Below are 20,284 nucleotides of genomic sequence, written 5' to 3'. Positions count from 1 at the left end.
TGTTTTATAGAACTAATCCAATGGCTTTGATGTCCTTGATGCAGTATTGAAAAAATCAAGTCAGGGCCGGGCACAGTGGATCACACCTGTAATCCCAGCACTTTGGGAGGTGGCAGGCAGATCACTTGAGGTCAGGAGTTTGAGACTAGCCTGGCCAATAGGTGAAACCCTGTCTCTACTAAAAATTCAAAAATTAGCTGGGCATGGTGGCGCACACCTGTAGTCCCAGCTACTCCAGAAGCTGAAGCAGGAGAATTACTTGAGCCCAGGAGGTGTAGGCTGCAGTGAGCCGAGATTGCGCCACTGCACTCCAGCCTGGGCAACAGAGCAGGACTCCGTCTCAAAAAAAAAAAAAAAAAAAAGAAAAAAAAGAAAAGAAAAGAAAAAAATCAAGTCAGCTCCTTATTTACAAAAATCAAACAAAACCCTACAACTGAATCTCCAACTCCCAGGCTCAAGCGATCTTCCTGCCTCATCCTCTCCAGTAGCTAGTACTACAGGTGTGTCACCACGCCTGGCTAATTTTAAAAATTTTGTAGAGATGGGGTCTTGCTATGTTGCCCTGGATAGTTTCGAATTCCTGGCCTCAAGTGATTCTCCTGCCTCAACCTCCCAAAGCACTGGGATTATAGATGTGAGCCACTGTCTCCAGCTATGACTAGCCTTTTTTTTTTTGAGATGGGGTCTAGCTGTCACCTAGGCTGCAGTGTAATGGTGTGATCACCGCTCACTGCAGCCTCAGCCTCCCGGGATCAAGCAGTCCCCCAACCTCAGCCTGCCAATTAGCTGGGACTACAGGTGCATGCGAGCCACCATGCTTGGCTAATTAAAAAAAAATTTTTTTTCCTTTTTTTTTTTTTTTGAGATGAAGTTTTGCTCTTGTTGCCCAGGCTGGAGTGAAGTGGCGTGATCTCAGCTCATTGCAACCTCCACCTCGCGGCTTCAAGCGATTCTCCTGCCTCAGCCTCCACAGTAGCTGGGATTACAGGTGTGTGCCACCACGCCCGGTTACTTTTGTATCTTTAGTAGATATGGGGTTTCACCATGTTGGCCAGGCTGGTCTCGAACTCCTGGCCTCAGGTGATCTGCCCACCTCGGCTTCCCAAAGTGCTGGGATTACAGACATGAGCCATCGTGCCCGGCCAAAATTTTTTTTTTTAGTTATGGGGTTTTGCTACGTTGCCCAGGCTGGTCTCAAACTCCTAGATCAAGTGATCCTCTTCCTCTGGTCTCCCAAAGTGCTGGGATTATGAGCATGAGCCACTGCACCCAGCCAAAAAAAAAAAAAAAAAGGATTTTTAAGGCTAGAATTATACATAAAAATCAAAACTATATGTACTGGTTAAAAAAGAAATGGCAGGCCGGGTGCAGTGGCTCATGCCTGTAATCCCAGCACTTTGGGAGGCCAGGGCAGGCGGATCACCTGAGTTTGGGAGTTGGTGACCAGCCTGACCAACAATAGACAAACACTGTCTCTACTAAAAATACAAAATTAGCCGGGTGTGGTGGCGCATGCCTGTAATCCCAGCTACTCGGGAGGCTAAGGCAGGAGAATCACTTGAAATCGGGAGGCGGAGGTTGCAGTGAGCAGAGACAGTGCCATTGCACTCCAGCCTGTGCAACAAGAGCGAAACTGCGTCTCAAAAAAAAAAAAGAAAGAAAGAAAAAAAAGAAATGGCAGCCAGCGCGGTGGCTCACGCCTGTAATCCCAACACTTTGGGAGGCCAAGGCAGGCGAATCACCTGAGGTCAGGAGCTGAAGACAAGCCTGGCCCACCTGGCGAAACCCCACCTCTACTAAAAAATACAAAAATTAGCCGGGCGTGGCGGCGGGCACCTGTAATCCCAGCTACTTGGGGGGCTGAGGCGAGAAAATCACTTGAACCCGGGAGGCGGAGGTTGCAGTGAGCCAAGATCGCACCATTGCACTCCAGACTAGGTGACAGAGCAAGACTCCATCTCAAAAAAAAAGAAAGAAAAGAAAAAGAAATGGCAGACCTGGGCACAGTGGCTCATGCTGTAATCCCAGGAGGTTGAGGCAGGAAGATCACTTGAGACCAGCCTGAGAAACAAAGCAAGAGCTTGTCTTTAAAACAGTTTTTAAACTTTAGCTGGGCATGGTGAGGAAGTGAGACCCCATCTCTAAATAATGACAACACTAGAACCCAGATTATGTTATCCTATCCTTCCCTTCCCTTCCTTCCCCCTCCCCCTCCCCATCCCTTCCCTTCCTTTCCTCCCTCCCTCTCTCTCTCTTTCTTTTGAGATGGAGTCTCACTCTGTCATCCAGGCTGGAGTGCAGTGGCGTGATCTTGGCTCACTGTAACCTCTGCCTCCTGGGTTCAAGGTTCAAGCAATTCTCCTGCCTCAGTCTCCCGAGTAGCTGGGACTACAGGCATATGCTGCCAGGCCCGGCTAATTTTTTTTGTATTTTTAGTAGAGAGAGGGTTTCACCGTGTTGCCCAGGCTGGTCTTGAACTCCTGAGCTCAGGCAATCTGCCTGCCTTGGCTTCCCAAAGTGCTGGGATTACAGGTGTGAGCCACCATGCCCAGCTAAGTATTTTGGATTTTTTTTTTCAGATTTTTGGAATATTTGCATATACATAATGACATATCTTGGGGATGGAACCTGTTTATACATGAAATTAATTTATGTTTCATATATATCTTATACTCATAGCCTGACAGTAATTTCATACAATATTTTAAATAATCTGCATGAAACAAAGCTTATATATATTGAACCATCATAAAGCAAAGGTATCACTACCTCGGCCACCCATGTGGACTATCTGTGGTTGTTCAGCATCACCACCATTCCTGACTCACAGTGCATTTTAACAGCAACCCATTACATGAGGTCAGGTGTGAAATTTTCCATTTGTGGTGTCACGTCAGCACTCAAAAATTTTGGGTTTTAGAGCATTTCAGATTTATGATTTTTTGGATTAGGGATGCTCAACCTGGAGTATATCACTTCTTTACAACCTCTAATGAATTAATGGCTGCATACATGTCATCACCAGACATTATCTATTTCCTAATGGAATTACAACGATAAAGTAAACTTGGAAAAAAAAAAAAAAAACGCTGTTAATCTAATCAAGCCTATATTAATTTACAAAAAAAAAAAAGGGCAGAGAAATATTTGGGTATGCACAATTAGCAACATCTGGACTGTGGTAAACTCTACAGAAAAAACTGGTTTCTTCATTAAAAGGAAGGAAGGAAAGAAAACAAGTGAAGATTAAAAAAATTTTTTAAATACCAAAAAAAAAAAAGAAAGAAAAAAGAAAAAGAGAGATGGAAAAGGACCTTATAGATTATAAGACTAGAGAGAGATTTCAACTAATCGGCAATGTTTGAATCTCATTTGCATCCCAAGATAACAAACTGGGAAAAAAAAAAGGCATAAGACGATCAGGGAAATGTAAACATTGACTGAATAATTAACCATTTTATGGTATGATTATATTGGATATGTTTTTAAAATAAGAGTCTTCACCTTTTTTAGGGAATACATATTGAAATACTTATAGATTGATGATGCTTGGAATTTGCTTCACAATAATGGGGGGGAGGGGAAATGGAGGGTTCGGTAGAGAAAAAACAAGAGTTGATAATTTTGAGACAAGCTCTCACTCTGTTGCTCAGGCTGGAGTGCAGTGGCGCGATGTCAGCTCATGCAGCCTCCATCTCCCGGGTTCAAGTGATTCTCCCACTTCAGCCTCGCGAGTAGCTGGGACTACAGGCATGCACCACCACTCTCAGCTAATTTTAGTATTTTTTTGGTAGAGGGGGGTTTCACCATGTTGGCCAGGCTGGTCTCGAACTCCTGACCTCAAGTGATCCTCCTGCCTAGGCCTCCCAAAGTACTGGGATTACAGGTATGAGCCATAGCACCAAGACTAGAGTTGATAATTTTTGAAGTTGGGTGACAGACACACAGGGGGTTAATAAAACTATTCTCTATTTTCTGATATGTTTGAAATTTTCTATAATACTAAAATTGTTTTAAAAAGGTTTCATCATAAACTTTCATAACACATAAAGTGAAGCACAAGACCACATTCCCAGAGATCTGCCAGGAAGAAAAGTGCCAGTGAATATTAGGCTCATGCACAGCAAGCACATATTGAATGCAGTTGCCTATGCTGTATGCAGTGGGTGGATTAATTGCTGCACCTTGAATTCAGCACCATGTGTAAAGCCACCCTCCTCTCCTGGACTTACTATGATTAAGTAGTGTCCAACTTATACATAATCAGCACCTGAGAACTTCAAGCCTAGCAGGAGCACTTGCAATAATTTCTCAACCAGCTGGGTGCGGTGGCTCACGCCTGTAATCCCAGCACTTTGGGAGGCCGAGGCAGGCAGATCACCAGAGGTCAGGAGTTCGAGACCAGCCTGGTCAACATGGCGAAATCCCATGTCTACTAAAAATACAAAAATTAGCCAGGCATGGTGGTGGGTGCCTGTAATCCCCAGCTACTGGGTAGGCTGAGGCAGGGAGAATCACTTGAACCTGGGAAGTGCACTCCAGCCTGGGTGACAGAGCGAGACTCTGTCTCAAAAAAATACAAAAAACAAAAACAGATCCTCACCCTTACTAGGAGATGTGAGTTATAGTACTTTGGCCTGAGTCACTACATGAGCATGCAGGGGGTCATGGGCCTCTACAACAGCACCTTCTGCTAGTGCCGCCAACTGAGTTCCTGCAACTGTACGTATATATGGGAGGTGTGTACATGTCTATGAGGGCTGGCACACATCTCTCCCCCTGCCTCAAGAATACATTCCCCAGGTGGGTGTGGTGGCTCACACCTATAATCCCAGCACTTTGGGAAGCTGAGGCGGGCGGATCATCTGAGGTCAGGAGTTTGAGACCAGCCTGACCAACACGGGGAAACCCTGCCTCTACTAAAAATACAAAATTAGCCAGGCGTGGTGGTGTATGCCTGTAATCCTAGCTACTTGGGAGGCTGAGGCAGGAGAATCGCTTGAACCTGGGAGGCGGAGGTTGCGGTAAGCCGACATCATGCCACCGCACTCCAGCCTGGGCAAGAAGAGTGAAATTCCGTCTCAAAAAACAAATCCTGAAACAGGCCGGGCATGGTGGCTCAAGCCTGTAATCCCAGCACTTTGGGAGGCTGAGGTGGGCAGATCACGAGGTCAGGAGATCGAGACCATCCTGGCTAACACAGTGAAACCCTGTCTCTACTAAAAAAAAATACAAAAAAGTAGCCGGGCATGGTGGCAGGTGCCTGTAGTCCCAGCTACTCGGGAGGCTGAGGCAGGAGAATGGCATGAACCCAGGAGGTGGAGGTTGCAGTGAGCCGAGATCGTGCCACTGCACTCCAGCCTGGATGACAAAGCGAAACTCCATCTCAAAAAAAAAAAAAAAATCCTGAAACAGATGCCCACAGCCACAAACCTCATTTTCCATGGTCCACATATAATCCATCTCTTTGGCCTTTTCCTATTTTGGGATTTTCAACTTCTTTCCTGAAGTACCCTGAACTCTCTTTCCATTTTGATAGGTTTGTTCCCAGATATATTTTCCTATCACTACCCCTCCTGACTTTAGCAAGACCTGGGAGGAAAGGGGAAGATTCATAACATCAATTTGTCAAGGATCAATTCCTAAAGCATCCTCTCCCTCCTTCACCCTGCCAACATCCTCCCTGTTCCTATCCTTCCCCTCTGCTCTCCTCTGTTTGGTCTTGGTCTCCTAATACTCTTTCTACCTTCCCTTTATAAGAAAAGTAGAAAGAGTATCAGCCCCTGGATGCACACCTAAGCTCCTTTCTCCTCCCTATCTATAGCTGAGGCAAGAGGATTCTACTGGCAGCTATCATGGTAATGAGGCTGAGGCCCAAAAGAGTTGTGTGCCCATCTTCCCAATTTCTATCCTTGATTTACCTTTCACATTCAAATATATAATTCTCCAGTAATTGATTTGTTTCTAAACAGCTTTATGGAGATATAATCCACATACAATGCAATCCATCCATTTAAGTATACAATTAAATGAATTTTAAAGTATATTCACGCACCAGGCGTGGTGGCTCATGCCTGTAATCCCAGCACTTTGGGAGGCTGAGGTGGGCGGGTCACGAGGTCAAGAGTTCGAGACCAGCCTGGCCAAAAGGGTGAAACCCTGTCTTTACTAAGAATACAAAAATTGGCCAGGTGTGGTGGCATGTGCCTGTAATCCCAGGTACTTGGGAGGCTGAGGCAGAAGAATCGCTTGAACCTGGGAGGCGGAGATTGCAGTGAGCCAAGATCATGCCACTGCACTCCAGCCTGGGCAGTAAGAGAGAAACTCCATCTCAAAACAAACAAACAAACAAACAACAACAACAACAACAAAAACCTAAGATACAAACACACACGTTAGCCTAGGCCTACACAGGGTCAAGATCATTAATATCACTGTCTTCCACCTCCACTTCTTGTCCTACTGGAAGGTCTTGAGAAATAATAACACCCATGGAGCTATCATCTCCTATGACAACAATGCCTTCTTTTGGAATAACTCCTGAAGGACTTGCCTGAGGCTGTTTTACAGTTAACTTGTTTTATTTATAAGTTGGAGTATACTCTAAAATAACAATAAGGGCTGGGCATGGTGGCTTGCACCTGCAATCCCAGCACTTTGAGAGGCAAAATAGGATTGCTTGAGGCCAGGAATTTGAGACCAAGCCTGGTCAACATACCGAGACCCCATCTCTAAGAAATATTTAAAAATTAGCCAGGTGTGGTGGCTTGTGCATATAATCCTAGCTACTTGGGAGGCTGAGGCAAGAGAATCCCTTGAGCACAGGAGGTTGAAGCTGCAGTGAGCCAAGGTCACTGCACTCTGGCCTGGGTGACAAAGTGAGATTCTGGTTCAAAAAAATAAAATAACAATAAAGAGTATATTATAGTAAATACATAAAACAGCAACCTAATGGTCTGTTATCATTATCAAGTATTATGTTACTGTACATAATTATATGTACTACCCTTTAACAGGAATGGCAGCGCAGGTTTGTTTACATTAGCATCACCACAAACATGTGAGTAATGTGTTGTGCTACATTACAATGTCACTAGGCAATAGGAATTTTCCAGCTCCATTACAATTTTTTTTTTTTTTTTTTTTTTTTGAGACAGAGTTTCGCTCTGTCGCCCAGGCTGGAGCGCAGTGGCGTGACCTCAGCTCACTGCAGCCTCCGCCTCCTGGGTTCAAGCGATTCAGTAGCTGGGACTCCAGGCACACGCCATCACGCCTGGCTAACTTTTGTAATTTTTGTAGAGATGCGGTTTCACCATGTTGGCCAGGCTGGTCTCAAACTCCTGGCCTCAAATGACCCACCCGCCTTGGCCTCCCAAAGCACTGGAATTATAGGTGTGAGCCACCATGCCTGGCCTCCATAAAAATCTTATGGGACCCCCTGTGTATATGTGGTCCGTTGTTAACCAAAACGTCCTTATGCAGTACATGACTGTTCTTTGGAAAAATATCTTTTCAGATCCTTTGATCATTTTTAAATTGGGTCGTATTTTATTTATTTATTTAAATAGAGACAGAGTCTCACTATGTTTTATTTATTTATTTAAATAGAGATGGGGTCTCACTATGTTGCCCAGGCTGGTCTCAAACTCCTGAGCTCAAGCAATCCTCTAGTCTAGGCCCCTCAAAGTGCTAAGATTACAGGCATGAGCTACCAAGCCAGGCCTAAATTGGATTGTATATTTATTATTGAGTTGTAAGAGTTCTTTATATATTTTGGATAAAGCCTCTTATCAGATGTATGATTTCAACTGTTTTCTCACATTCTGTGGGTTGCCTTTTCACTTTCTTCGTTTTTTTGTGTTTTTTTTTTTTGAGACAGGGTCCGGCTCTATCTCCAAGGCTGGAGTGCAGTGGTACAATCTTGGCTCCTTGCAAGTTCTGCCTGCTGGGCTCAAGTCATACTCCCACTTCAGCCTCCCGCGTAGCTGGGACTACAGGCACATGCTACCAGGCCTGGCTAATTATTTTATTTTGTACAGGATTTCACCTGTTGCCTGGTCTGGTCTCAAATTTCTAGGGTCAAGCAATCCTCCCGCCTCTGCCTCCCACAGTGTTGGGATTACAGATGTGAGCCATGGCACCCAACAAAAAATTATTTTAGTCTCTTTTAATCTATGAGTACGTTTTCTTTCTTAATCTTCTATATTTTAGCTTTCTCTTTTTTCATTCACTCATTTAATTAAAAGATGTGGGTGGGGGGGGTCTCGCTATGTTGCCCAGGCTGGTCTTGAACTCTTGGTTTCAAGTGATCTTCCCTCCTCAGCCTCCCACATAGCTAGAATTACAGACACCAGCCACTGTGCACAGCTGCTTGTTTCTTAATTAGACTCTTCAGGAGTTTTCTTATTTTATTGTCTTTTCAAAGTATAGCTTTTGGATTTATTCTTTTTTTTCTTTTTTGAGATAGGGTCTTGTTCTGTTGACCAGGCTGGAGGGCAGTGGTACAATCATAGCTCACTGCAGCCTTGAACCCCTGGGCTCAAGAGATCCTCCCAAGACAGCCTCCTGAGTAGTTGGGACCACAGGCACAGGCCACTATACTTGGCTAATTTTAAAATTTTCTGTAGAAACAGGGTCTCCCTATTTTCCCGAGGCTGGTCTCAAACTCCTGAGCTCAAGCATTCCTCTCGCCTTGGTCTCTCAAAGTGCTGAAATTACAGGTATGAGCCACCATGCCTGGCCTGGATTTATCCTTTCCAACAATTTTTGTTTTCTATTTCATTAGCTCTACTTTTTACCTATATTAATTCTATCTTCCTATCTTTTTTGTGGATATTATGAGTATTAATATCTTGGCTGGGCACGGTGGCTCATGCCTGTAATCCTAGCACTTTAGGAGGCCAAGGTGAGTGGACTGCTTAAGCCCAGGAGCTCAAGACCAGCCTGGGCAACATAGCAAGATCTCGTCTCTAAAAATAAAAAATAAATAAATAAAAATTTCTTTAATTTTAGACTCCACGACAACAAAGATATCTAAGGCTTTTAATTCCTGCTAAGTACAGCTTTTGCTGTATGTCCCACAGACTAGCCATTAAATATTCTCCTTTACTAAGAAATATTTTCGACTTCTTTGATCTAGGAGTTATCTAGAAGTGTTTCCTGTTTTTTTTTTAACCCAACTATGTTGTCTACAACAGCAGTCCCCAACCTTTTTGGCACCAGGGACCAGTTTCATGGAAGACAATTCCTCCAAGGACCAGGAAGAGGGGATAGTCTCAGGATGATTCAAGCACACCACATTTATTGTGAACTTCCTTGTTTTTATTTTTATTATTTTTATTTTTATTTTTTGAGACAGGGTCCGGCTCTGTTGCCTAGGCTGGAGTGCAGTGGTGCAATCTTGGCTTAATGCAACCTTCACTTCCTGGGCTCAAGCCATCCTCCCACCTCAGCCTCCTGAGTAGTGGGGACTACAGGTGTGTGCCACCATGCCCAGCTAATTTTTGTATTGTTTTAGAGACGGGTTCAGCCATGTTGGCCAGACTGGTCTTGAACTCCTAAGCTCAGGCGATCTGTCTGCCTGGGCCTCCCAAAGTGCTGGGATTACAAGTGTGAGCCACCATGCCCAGTCTGAACTTTATTTCTATTATTACTACATTGTAATATATAATGAAATAATTATACAACTCATCATAATATAGAATCTGTGGGAGCCCTAAGATTATTTTCTTGCAACTAGACGGTCCCATCTGGGGGTGGGGAGACACTGACAGATCATCATGCATTAGATTCCCATAAGGGGTGCACAATCTAGATCCTTCATGTGTGCAGTTCACAATAGGGTTCGTGCTTCTGTGAGAACGTAATGCTACTGCTGATCTGAAAGGAGGCAGAGCTCAGTTGGTAATGCAAGCAATGGGAAGTGGCTGTAAATACAGATGAAGCTTTGCTCACTCCACCACCATTCACCTCCTGCTGTTTGGCCCAGTTCCTAACCCCAGGGGTTGGGGATGCTTCATCTACAAGATACTGTGTTTCTTAATTTCTAAGAATCTCAGAATGTTTTGGTTCTTTTATAAGTTCTAATTGTATTGGATCAAGATTAGATGATGTAGTCTCTATAAAACCTCCATTTTTAAAAATTTAATAATGTTTTCTTTGTGGCCAAGAGTATAACTAACTTTTGGAAATGTCTGATAGACTTAAGAGAAAAAACATTCCTATGTAAGGAATATAAGTTTTTCTATTAATCTTTTCAATTGAGAGCGTTGATTGTATTATTCAAATATTCTATGATCTTAAATTTTTTGAGACAGGATACTAATATGTTGCCCAGGCTGGCCTCAAACTCCTGCGTTGAAGTGATTCTTCCACCTCAGCCTCTTGAGTAGCTGTGATTACAGGCACCTGCCACTGTATCCAGTTTACATATTTTTGATTTTGAAAACTGTTCATTAAAAACCTCTGCTACCCTTAGATTTTTATAATGGAGGAAAAAGCCCATGTTAGTTTTGTAATCAGGAAAATGTATCAAAAAAATAGATGGCAAGGAATGAAGGGAAAATTCAAATTTTATCTTATCGAAATCCATGATTAAAAAAATCCATGTGAAAATTTTTGGTTTTTGTTTATGCTAACCACAAATCTCTCTACTATAAGAAAACTCTCGGCCGGGCGCGGTGGCTCACGCTTGTAAACCCAGCACTTTGGGAGGCTGAGGCGAGTGGGTCACGAGGTCAGGAGTTCAAGACCAGCCTGGCCAATATGGTGAAACCCTGTCTCTACAAAAATACAAAAATTAGCCGGGTGTGGTGGCACGCATCTGTAGTCCCGGCTACTCAGGAGGCTGAGGCAAGAGAATCACTTGAACCCAGGAGGCAGAGGTTGCAGTGAGCTGAGATGGCGCCACTGCATTCCAGTCTGGGCAACAGAGCGAGACTCCATCTCAAAAAAAAAAAAAAAAAAAGAAAACTCTCTATAGGAAAATTTGCTCTCTTCCATTCTTTTTGTGCTTTTAAATAAATGTTTGCTTTGATGCAGTTTAGTAAAAAGTGCAATATATTTTAACTGAGATAACCAATTTGCCAAGAAACTGCACTTACATTGCCTGGGAGATTGCTCTGTCGGGGTTTCTGTATCAAGATGTGGACCTGGAGAAGTATAAAGAACTCCCTTATTGTTATTCTCCCATCTTGGAGTTTCTGAGAAAAGAAAAAAAAGTCTGCATGACCATTCAATGTGATTTCACTTTGATATAACCACTTCATTTGTTTCTAAAAGCTTAAGATATCTTGTATACATTTATGAAAATATTATCCAGATATCTGCAGGCTATACATGAGCAGATTTTATCTAAGATCATTTCTTAAGGTTATTGAATAACAAATAGAGTTTTAAAAATCCCAAAACCCAAAAGATACATCATTTTTTTCTCTTTTTTTGAGACAAGGCCTTGCTCTGTCACCCAGCCTGGGGTACAGTTGTGTGATCATGGCTCACTGCAGCCTTGAACTCCTGGGCTCAAGTGATTCTCTTGCCTCAGGCACCATGTTGCTGAGATAACAGGCATGAACCACCATGCCCGGCCAAAACAAATACCTTTTAATCATGACTTCTACTCCATTTAATTAATTGTTATGTTGGATCTTTAACAAAGAAAAGTAGTCTTCTGTATATTTGAAATATTTCATAATTTAAAAAAAATTTTTAAACCAAGAATATTACGTGTATTAGAAATGAGACGTTTAAACCTCTTTTCTTTATAAATAAAAAAAAGAAAAAGAATTTTAACATACCTCCCTCAAGCTCTCTTCACAAATAGTATCTCTGAGAAACTGTGATTCCATTTGACTACTGCGGTAAGCTAGAAGTAAAGCAAATTCTGGTGATGAACAAGTCAAAACTAAACTGTGAACTTAATTGTGGTTATCATTCAGATTGTTTCTGATCCTGAAGCTACCCATTGGGATCTTTCTGGGAAGACAGTCACGTAGCAGGGCAAAGTATATTATAGTTTTAAGGCTCCAGTGTTTCTCCACTAATTATAAGCCCATGAAGGAAATCACTCTATTTCTCTGTAGTATGTCACTTCTCAGTGCATTACAATAACTAAGAATTAAAAATAAACTAAATATTATTTTACTGATCAACTTTTTATAACCCCAAAAAGGCATATACAACATTCAAATATTTCCTGAACTGAAAACTACTTATTATTAGTTAAGTAAGCAGATGGCTGCTATTATTTAGCCTTCATGAAGCTCTTACTGCTGAAGTCCAGAGAGGTCCCATCAGCCTTGATTGAATCCAGAGAGCTGCTGCAACTAGATGGGGTCCTGCTCAGGTTTTTTATCAACACACTGTTAGCACTTTTATCTATATCCTCTTCAGTATGGTGATCAAAAATCTGAAATTGTCAATTAAGGAATATCATCAGAATAAAATATACACTGTATACTTATGACAAACACTAACAGAAATACTACTTCTAACATACAATTTATCTATAATTCATATGAAATATCTTAGTAAAGAATTAGAATAAGTAACAAACATCTTAAGCCTTTAATTAGAGTTAAAAGTAATTTTATTGAAAATTACTCTATGGATTATACTGTGTATGCAAATTATTTCTCATTATATATCTAAGTTATAATCAGATCCTGTAAGCTACCAAATGTTCACCTATCCAATTATTCAACTACTAGCCACCAACAGCAGGGCAACCACACTGCAGAAAACCAGACTAGAATATTGGCTGTATGTGGTGGCCCTGGCTAGAGTCCAGACAATAAACTTATTTCCAGGCTTTTCTACTTTCCTCCCCAGCTGACCAAGACTTCTTTAGCTGAATAAGTTATGTGGTCCTGCTTTTACTATTTTAACCATTTGACTTCACAGCTTTAAATGCCATCTTCATCTATCTTCTTACATGCTTTTTGATAAGTTTTTTTTTTTTTTGAGGCGGAGTCTCACTCTGTCGCCCAGGCTGGAGTGCACTGGCGTGATCTCGGCTCACTGCAAGCTCCACCTCCCGGGTTCACGCCATTTTCCTGCCTCAGTCTCCTGAGTAGCTGGAACTACAGGTGCTCGCCACCATGCCTGGCTAATATTTTGTATTTTTAGTAGAGACAGGGTTTCACCGTGTTAGCCAGGATGGTCTTGATCTCCTGATCTCGTGATCAACCTGCCCTGGCCTCCCAAAGTGCTGGGATTATAGGCGTGAGCTACCACGCCTGGCTGAAAACAATATATTCTTTTATGTAAATGCTATTAAGGGGGCTGGGCACTGTGGCTCACGCCTGTAACCCCAACATTGTGGGAGGCTAAGGAAGGTGGATCACTTGAGATCAGGAGTTTAAGACCAGCCTGGCCAACATTGTGAAACCCTGACTCTACTGAAAATACAAAGATTAGCCGGGTGTGGTGGCACATGCCTGTAATCCCAGCTACTCAAGAGGCCAAGGCAGGAGAATCGCTTGAACCTGGGAGGCGGAGGTTGCAGTGAGCTGAGATCACGCCACTGTGCTCCAGCCTGGGCAACAGAGCAAGACTTAATCTCAAAACAAAACAAAAATAAATAAATAAATAAATAAATAAACGCCATTATGGGCCGTGGTGGCTTATGCCTGTAATCCCAGCACTCTGGGAGGTCGAGGTGGGTGGGTCACTTGAGGCCAGGAGTTTGAGACCAGCCTGGCCAACGTGGTGAAACCTCGTCTCTACTAAAAATACAAAAATTAGCAAGGCATTGTGGTGTGCACCCGTTCTCCCATCTACTTGGGAGGCTGAGACATGACAATCACTTGAACCAGGGAGATGGAGGTTGCAGTGAGCCGAGATCGCGCCACTGCACTCCAGCCTGGGCAACAGAGCGAGGGTCTGTCTCAAAAATAAATAAATGAATAAATGCTATTATGTAAACTCCATGACAGCAGATTTTTCTCTGCATTCCCAGCACATAAAACAGTGCCTAAGACATAGCAGATAATCTATATATTTATCGAAAATAGAATGCAGGCTGGACGTGGTGGCTCACTCCTGTAATATCAGGACTTTGGCAGGCCAAGGTGGGTGGATCACCTGAGATCAGGAGTTCGAGACTAGCCTGGCCAACATGGGGAAACCCCATCTCTACTAAAAATACAAAAAAAAAAAAAAAAAAAAGAAATTAGCCGGGTGTGGTGCCAGGCACCTGCAATCCTAGCTACTCGGAAGGCTGAGGCAGGAGAATCACTTGAACCCAGAAGGCAGAGGTTGCAGTGAGCTGAGATCACACAACTGCACTCCAGCCTGGGCAACAGAACAAGACTCTGTCTCAAAAATAAAATAAAATAAAAATAAAATTAAATAATAAAGAAAATGGACTCTCAACTTCTACATATCCTTGTCAGCCAAGGAAATTCAGTCAAGCTTTACTTCATGCAGTTGGCAAAATAAAAAGCTTTTTACTCCCCAAATATAACAACACTGAAGATGACTTTGCAAGCTATATATAACCTCCCTAGAGATTCTTACATAAAGCCAAATTGACAAATCACTAGAGGTGACAGTATATACCTTTTGAAATTTTTGAAATTATACAAGTTTAACTTTGGCTACTTTTTGTACAATTTTCCATTTAATTTTTTTGTGACTATTTGTCACTTTAAATTGCTTTGAAGTCTAGCTGTTAGTCAATTAATTTCTGAAGGTTCTACATAAGAATATTTCTCCAGCCCTCTAAGTGGAAATAATTATTTTCTGCCTACCCGAGACTAAGATTAAAATTTGAGAATACCCACAATTTAAAAAAACAAAACAAAATCCAAAATTCAAGAACATTCTTTGGTTCAAGACAGAGCTCACCTCCCGATCTTGTGTCGTATCACTAAACTTAATCTCATTGTTTCTGATTTTTTTCTCCTTATGAATATCTTCTTCTTCTTGTACCCACGTTCTTTTCTGGCTATTGCAAGTTTTTCCCATTTTATTTTCATATGGTGAAATCTCTTTTTGGTATGTCTCAATCAAGGCCTTTTCCTCAGTTTCTATGTTAATAGAGTCTGAAGAATTGATCTCATCAGGATATACAGGAAGATTTTCCTCATTTATATATTGAGAAGGACTTAGGTTCAGTTTACCTGCAACAGATCCAATGCCTGAATCTTTGCTAGAGACTGGCTGAGTTTCTAAGTGATTTATATCAGTTGTGTCTGCTGGAATCTGTTCCAGGTCATCAATACCAGTGACACTACAATTTCTCTTGTTGGGCAATCTAGGCAAAAAGACTCCCAAAGAACATCTCCTTACTTTATCTTTAAAAACTGTCTTTGGCGGTAGAGAGGTGGTTTCAGCTCCATTATGAGACTTTTTATTTTCCTCATCTCTACTATCTTTAGCATTGCTGGAGATTATGTTAATATTATGTATTTCTGTAGCTTGCACTATATGCATATCATTGTGTGCCTCATTTCCTAATTCAAGTAATTGCTCTGGAAGGGGTGGTAGATGAACAGTTTGAAAGGCTAAGAACTCTCCAGTTTTTTCATTCAAATTATTCAGATTTGGTTTGATACTATGAAAACATGGAACATTAGATGTAATTACAGGATCTGGTGCTTCTCCAGCATTGACATGAGTTTGAATGACTTGCTTAGTTACGTCTGAGTTACTGTGGAAATCTAGAGCTGTATTATAGTTAGTTGTTTGAATATTTTCCTTCAGTTCTTTTTTACAGGCTGTAGCAAACCATTCCCCACTATTGAGTATTTTGGGCTTGTTTTCACATATGGGTGCAGAGGAATTTTCTATAATATTTAAACTCTTATTTCCAGCTTTAGACAGTATTACTTCTTCTTTATTGATACTACTCTGTCCTTTTTTAGGTAATGGAGGTTGGTCGGTTGAGAAATGAGGCTGAGGAATAACATAAATGTCATCAACATAGACTTTCATTTGATCCTTTGGAAGCTTAAAAGATACTCGCTTTGAATTAAGTTTAGTCATCTCCCCCAGATCTTGACTATATACTAAAGTTTGATTAGCCAATAGATTTCGTGGATCCTTAATCAGATCTTGATCTTTGTGCAGTGTTATGACACAGTCTAACTGTCCTTTGGTACTGGTTTGAATAACTTCTTCCTTCTCTAACAAAGGACAAGGAGCAGAGAGAGGCTGTCCCTCAGATTCCAAGTAATATTCACTGGCAAAATCATTTGCATAAGCAAGATCATTTTGCACTGGGCAATAATTGGCTTTTTCCTCATCTTTATCACATAAGAGCATGGCACTACCCTCCAAATTATCAGTACAGGAAATAACATTTGGTAAACAGGAATAATTATCACTGGATCCACAAACAGCAGTTGCATGACTACTTGTAAAGTCCACATTTCTTCTATCTCTATTATTTAACTGACAGCTTTCAACTTGCGCTTTTTCCAATGTACAGGCCTGGTCTACAACTTGCCCTATGACCTTTTCATCCATAGCAGCACTATGAAATTTGATGATTTCATTAGTAGTTCTATTAGTAGCAGCAAAGAGTTGTTGCTTTTGCTCGGTGTGAAGAACAATTTTGTTTCCTACAGCCAGTGCTTGTTTTTCAGCGATTTCTTGAACACAGCTATTATCCTTAGGAAAGGAAACACCCAAGTTTTTTCCTTTTCCTATTCCAAATTTAGGGTTTTCTTCAAGTATTTTCTCTGTGGCTTGACAGTCAATGAAAACAGTATGGGAATCGGTGACTTCCAGATCACTGTAATTATCTGTGAACAATACGGTTTTGTCCATGGGCCTAATAGCTATTTCATTTGGCAGGAGAGTTTTACATTCTAAGGCAGTTGTGTGACTCCTAGTGATCTCCATGTCATCCTGCCCACATGAATACAAAATAGTTTTAGAAACCCCTGCCAAATGGAAGTCCTCTTTATCCTCCAGGGCACTTTCATTATCTATTTCCACCATACAACTCTGGGTAATATCCATATCATTTTTATGATTCTCTGAAAATACAATGGTCTTGTCATTTTTTAGCTTAAGGCTTTTTCTCTGACTTTTGCCTGATAGAGGTTCATTCAGAAATCCAGGATTTTGTACATCTTTGATGTTTTTGCAAGTGGCTGATTTAGACAATTCCATGTTATCAGCTACCTCTACAGGGCCCCTATTATTAGACCATTCCTCCAGAGGGGTTAGCTGGCTGTCATTTGCTACTAGACGGTCACTTTCACCATTTCCTGGAAAGAAAACACTCTCCTCAGTAGGAGTACATATCACTGTTGGTGTTCCTAGGCTTTTCCTTTGGGATAGTTCAAAGTTAGGTCTGTCTATTCTTTCCTTTTCTTGGTAGTCAATGAAAACAGTATGGGACTCTGTCATTTCTAGTTCAACAGGATTATCTACAAACACTACAGTTTTGTCCATAGGCCTAGTAGTTATTTCATCTGGTGAGACAGTTTTACATTCTAAGGCAGTTGTGTGACTTCTAGTGATCTCCATGTCATCCTGCCCACATGAATATAAAATAGTTTCAGAAGTTCCTGCCAATGGCACCAAATGACAATCACGTTTCTCTAATAAAGGTCTATGGTTTATTTCTATTGTATAACTCTTAGTGATATCCATATCATTCTTATCGTCTTCTGAAAATACAATAGTCTTATCAATTTTTGGTCCACCAACACTTTTCCTTCCCCAAATTTTGACATTTTGCTTTTCCTTTGGAAATTTAGGTTTCTGTACACTTTCGTCCTCTAACACATCCATAATACAGTTAGATTTAAGTACTCCACTTTTTTCTATGGGACTTTTACCACATTTTTCAACTTTTACAGCTATCTGTCTGTTCATTGTTGTTAGCTGGCCAGTATTGTGTTCTAAATTAGTTTTACCAAGTTCTTGTAGTTCAGAAGGACCAAATCCAATGACAACAGTGTGGCTCTTTGTTAGATCCATATTTTGCTCTTCCTCTGAACATATAATCATCTTGTCATGGCAATAGTCAGGTGTGGGATTGCTTAAACTTTTCCTCAGTGGCTCAGCCAGTTTAGAATTCTGGCCTAGTACAGATTTCACTGTATGACTACTTATAGCAGTATCATGATTTTTCATAGAGAACTGTCCTGATGAAAATAATGGCTTTGTGGTAGAAAACAAAGATTGTTCCCATGATACTGTATTTCTATTAGTTATTTGTTTATCAAGAACTCCACCACAGTAGACTATATTATGGCTTGTTGCTATCTCCTGATTACAATCAGCTGACTGAGGAGAATCTTTATCAAGGTAGGGCAAAATCTTCAAAACCCAATCTTTGTCTTTGTTCCAGGTGTCGGTTAAGCTGTTTTTGGCTATTATGTCTGATCGTTGAAATGGTTCATTATGACTTTTGGTAATTTCTTCACATTCATCTGAAGAGCTTTTGCTCTGAGAGTGAGATTCACTGGTATTCTCCGGTGCTAGATTATAAGCTGCAAGAGGAACCTGACTTCCTAAGTTACTTGTGTGACTTTCAGTCAAATCCGTATTTTCACCTGATAAGAGTTCAGTCTTTCTATCAGTCAATGAAATAGACAAAGGATTTGACAGGCTCTGCTGTATTCTTTCCTTAGATACATGAGGAACTGAGTTACAATTTACATTCATTTTCCCATCTTCTGATGTGGTCATACGATTTTGGAGCATCATTTCTTTTTCAGGTGTTGGTGCAGCTGCTATTTGCACATTTGATTGATCTTGTTTAAAAATCTGATTATCTATTGCAACTGTATGACTCTTGGTAATGTCCATGTTCTCCTCTCCGGAATAAATAGTTTTCTCTGTGAGAGAAGACATAGCATCTGGATTGCAATACATTTTAGAATAATTACTGTCATGCTTTAGCAAATTTTTCTCCTCTCTCATATTTGAGAGACATTTGGTCATTTCCATGGCATCATTACAACTAGAATAGAAAACAGTCTTATAACCTTGAATAGATGGATTAGAACATATAGATTCTGGGGTCATGGCTAATATTCTGGCATCCTGATTACAAGTCTGTGAGACTATGTGAGTTTCTGCCCCCGTAATATGACTTCTGGTAATATGTATTTTGTCTGCAGAGTTTATGGAAAGGTCTTGAAAAGCAGTATTTTGTTTACTCTTAAAAATTGTTTTATTTCCTGAAGCTTTAGTTCCATAACCTGTTGTTAAATCCATGGCATTCTGAGTTTGATTTTCTGTTTCAGAAAAATTACCTGTTGCAGGTAAAATCTGCAAAGTGTGGTTAAATGTCAAGTCCATAAAGTCATTGCCATAAATTGTAATATCATTACCTTTAGATTCCCGTGAGTTGGTCTCACTGGATGTGGGAATCAATGTCTGAATATTGGCTGTATGACACTGGGTGAAATTCATCCCATCATCTTTTTCTCTAAAGATCCTAGTAATATTACTGTTATTTTCATCTTCATTAAGAGATACATGCATTTGATGTGTAGAAGAGGCACTGTTCGGTTCCTTGGAATAAATAGGTATCTCAAAATTTTCTTTATCAGGCACATCAGGAAAAGCACTACATTTTCCTGTTTTCAATCTTTTTATGAAGTCATTGAAATCTATTTTATTTTCTGAAGAAGTGTTTTGATCCATGGAAAAATTTACTTCTTTTTTCATTCTTGAGTCCTCGGTGTGAAGCTTTAAATTAGCTAGAAATGATGTGGTATCTATCTTGGTGGACTTTTCACTTATGGGATTATCTAAAAGGCCTTTGGTAATCATTACAGTGTGACTTGATGTCAGGTCCATCTGGTTTTCATCTGAAAAAATGACTGTCTGGTCATTTGCATGTTTCCTTTCATGGTTATGTTCTATAATTGAAAACTATAATGAAAGCAAAATATAAGAGATCAGAACAAAAGCAAACTTTTAAAAAGGCATTTTACAACATGTACTATATAAAAAAATCCTCAGTGATGGTTTCGTAACACGTTGGTTTGCTTGAATCAATGGTGTAGCATGTTGCATATAATTTGTCATTAAAAATTATTCTTGGGAAGCCGAGGCGGGTGGATCACGAGGGCAGAAGATCGAGACCATCCTGGCTAACACGGTGAAACCCCGTCTCTACTAAAAAATACAAAAAAGAAAATAAGCCAGGCATGGTGGCAGGCACCTGTAGTCCCAGCTACTCGGGAGGCTGAGGCAGGAGAATGGTGTGAACCTGGGAGGCGGAGCTTGCAGCGAGCTGAGATTGCACCACTGCATTCCAGTCTGGGCGACAGAGCAAGACTCTGTCTCAAAAAAAAAAAAAAAAAAAAAA

At 41.0% G+C, this 20,284-nt stretch overlaps 1 protein-coding gene across 8 annotated transcripts in view; it reads right to left on the bottom strand.

The window, feature by feature from the left end:
- The window catches only part of KNL1 (kinetochore scaffold 1), a 70,437-nt gene that overhangs the window by 23,918 nt on the left and 26,235 nt on the right, over nt 1-20,284 (bottom strand). For all 8 annotated transcript variants that reach the window (XR_010151608.1, XR_010151609.1, XM_016927946.4 and 5 more), the window contains 4 exons: nt 14,848-19,845; nt 12,268-12,406; nt 11,796-11,863; nt 11,103-11,201 (listed from right to left, as the gene is read on the bottom strand). Coding sequence is in view for 6 of the 8 variants with exons in the window: in XM_016927946.4 (XP_016783435.1) it covers nt 11,103-11,201; nt 11,796-11,863; nt 12,268-12,406; nt 14,848-19,845 (5,304 nt within the window). In the remaining 2 variants the exon portion in view is untranslated. The remainder of the gene's footprint in view (nt 1-11,102; nt 11,202-11,795; nt 11,864-12,267; nt 12,407-14,847; nt 19,846-20,284) is intronic.

This window comes from Pan troglodytes, chromosome 16, assembly GCF_028858775.2.
Source record: "Pan troglodytes isolate AG18354 chromosome 16, NHGRI_mPanTro3-v2.0_pri, whole genome shotgun sequence".
Classification (NCBI taxonomy): Eukaryota; Metazoa; Chordata; class Mammalia; order Primates; family Hominidae; genus Pan; species Pan troglodytes.
Note: the sequence above shows the minus strand (reverse complement) of the source record. Positions and strands in the feature narration are given on the sequence as shown.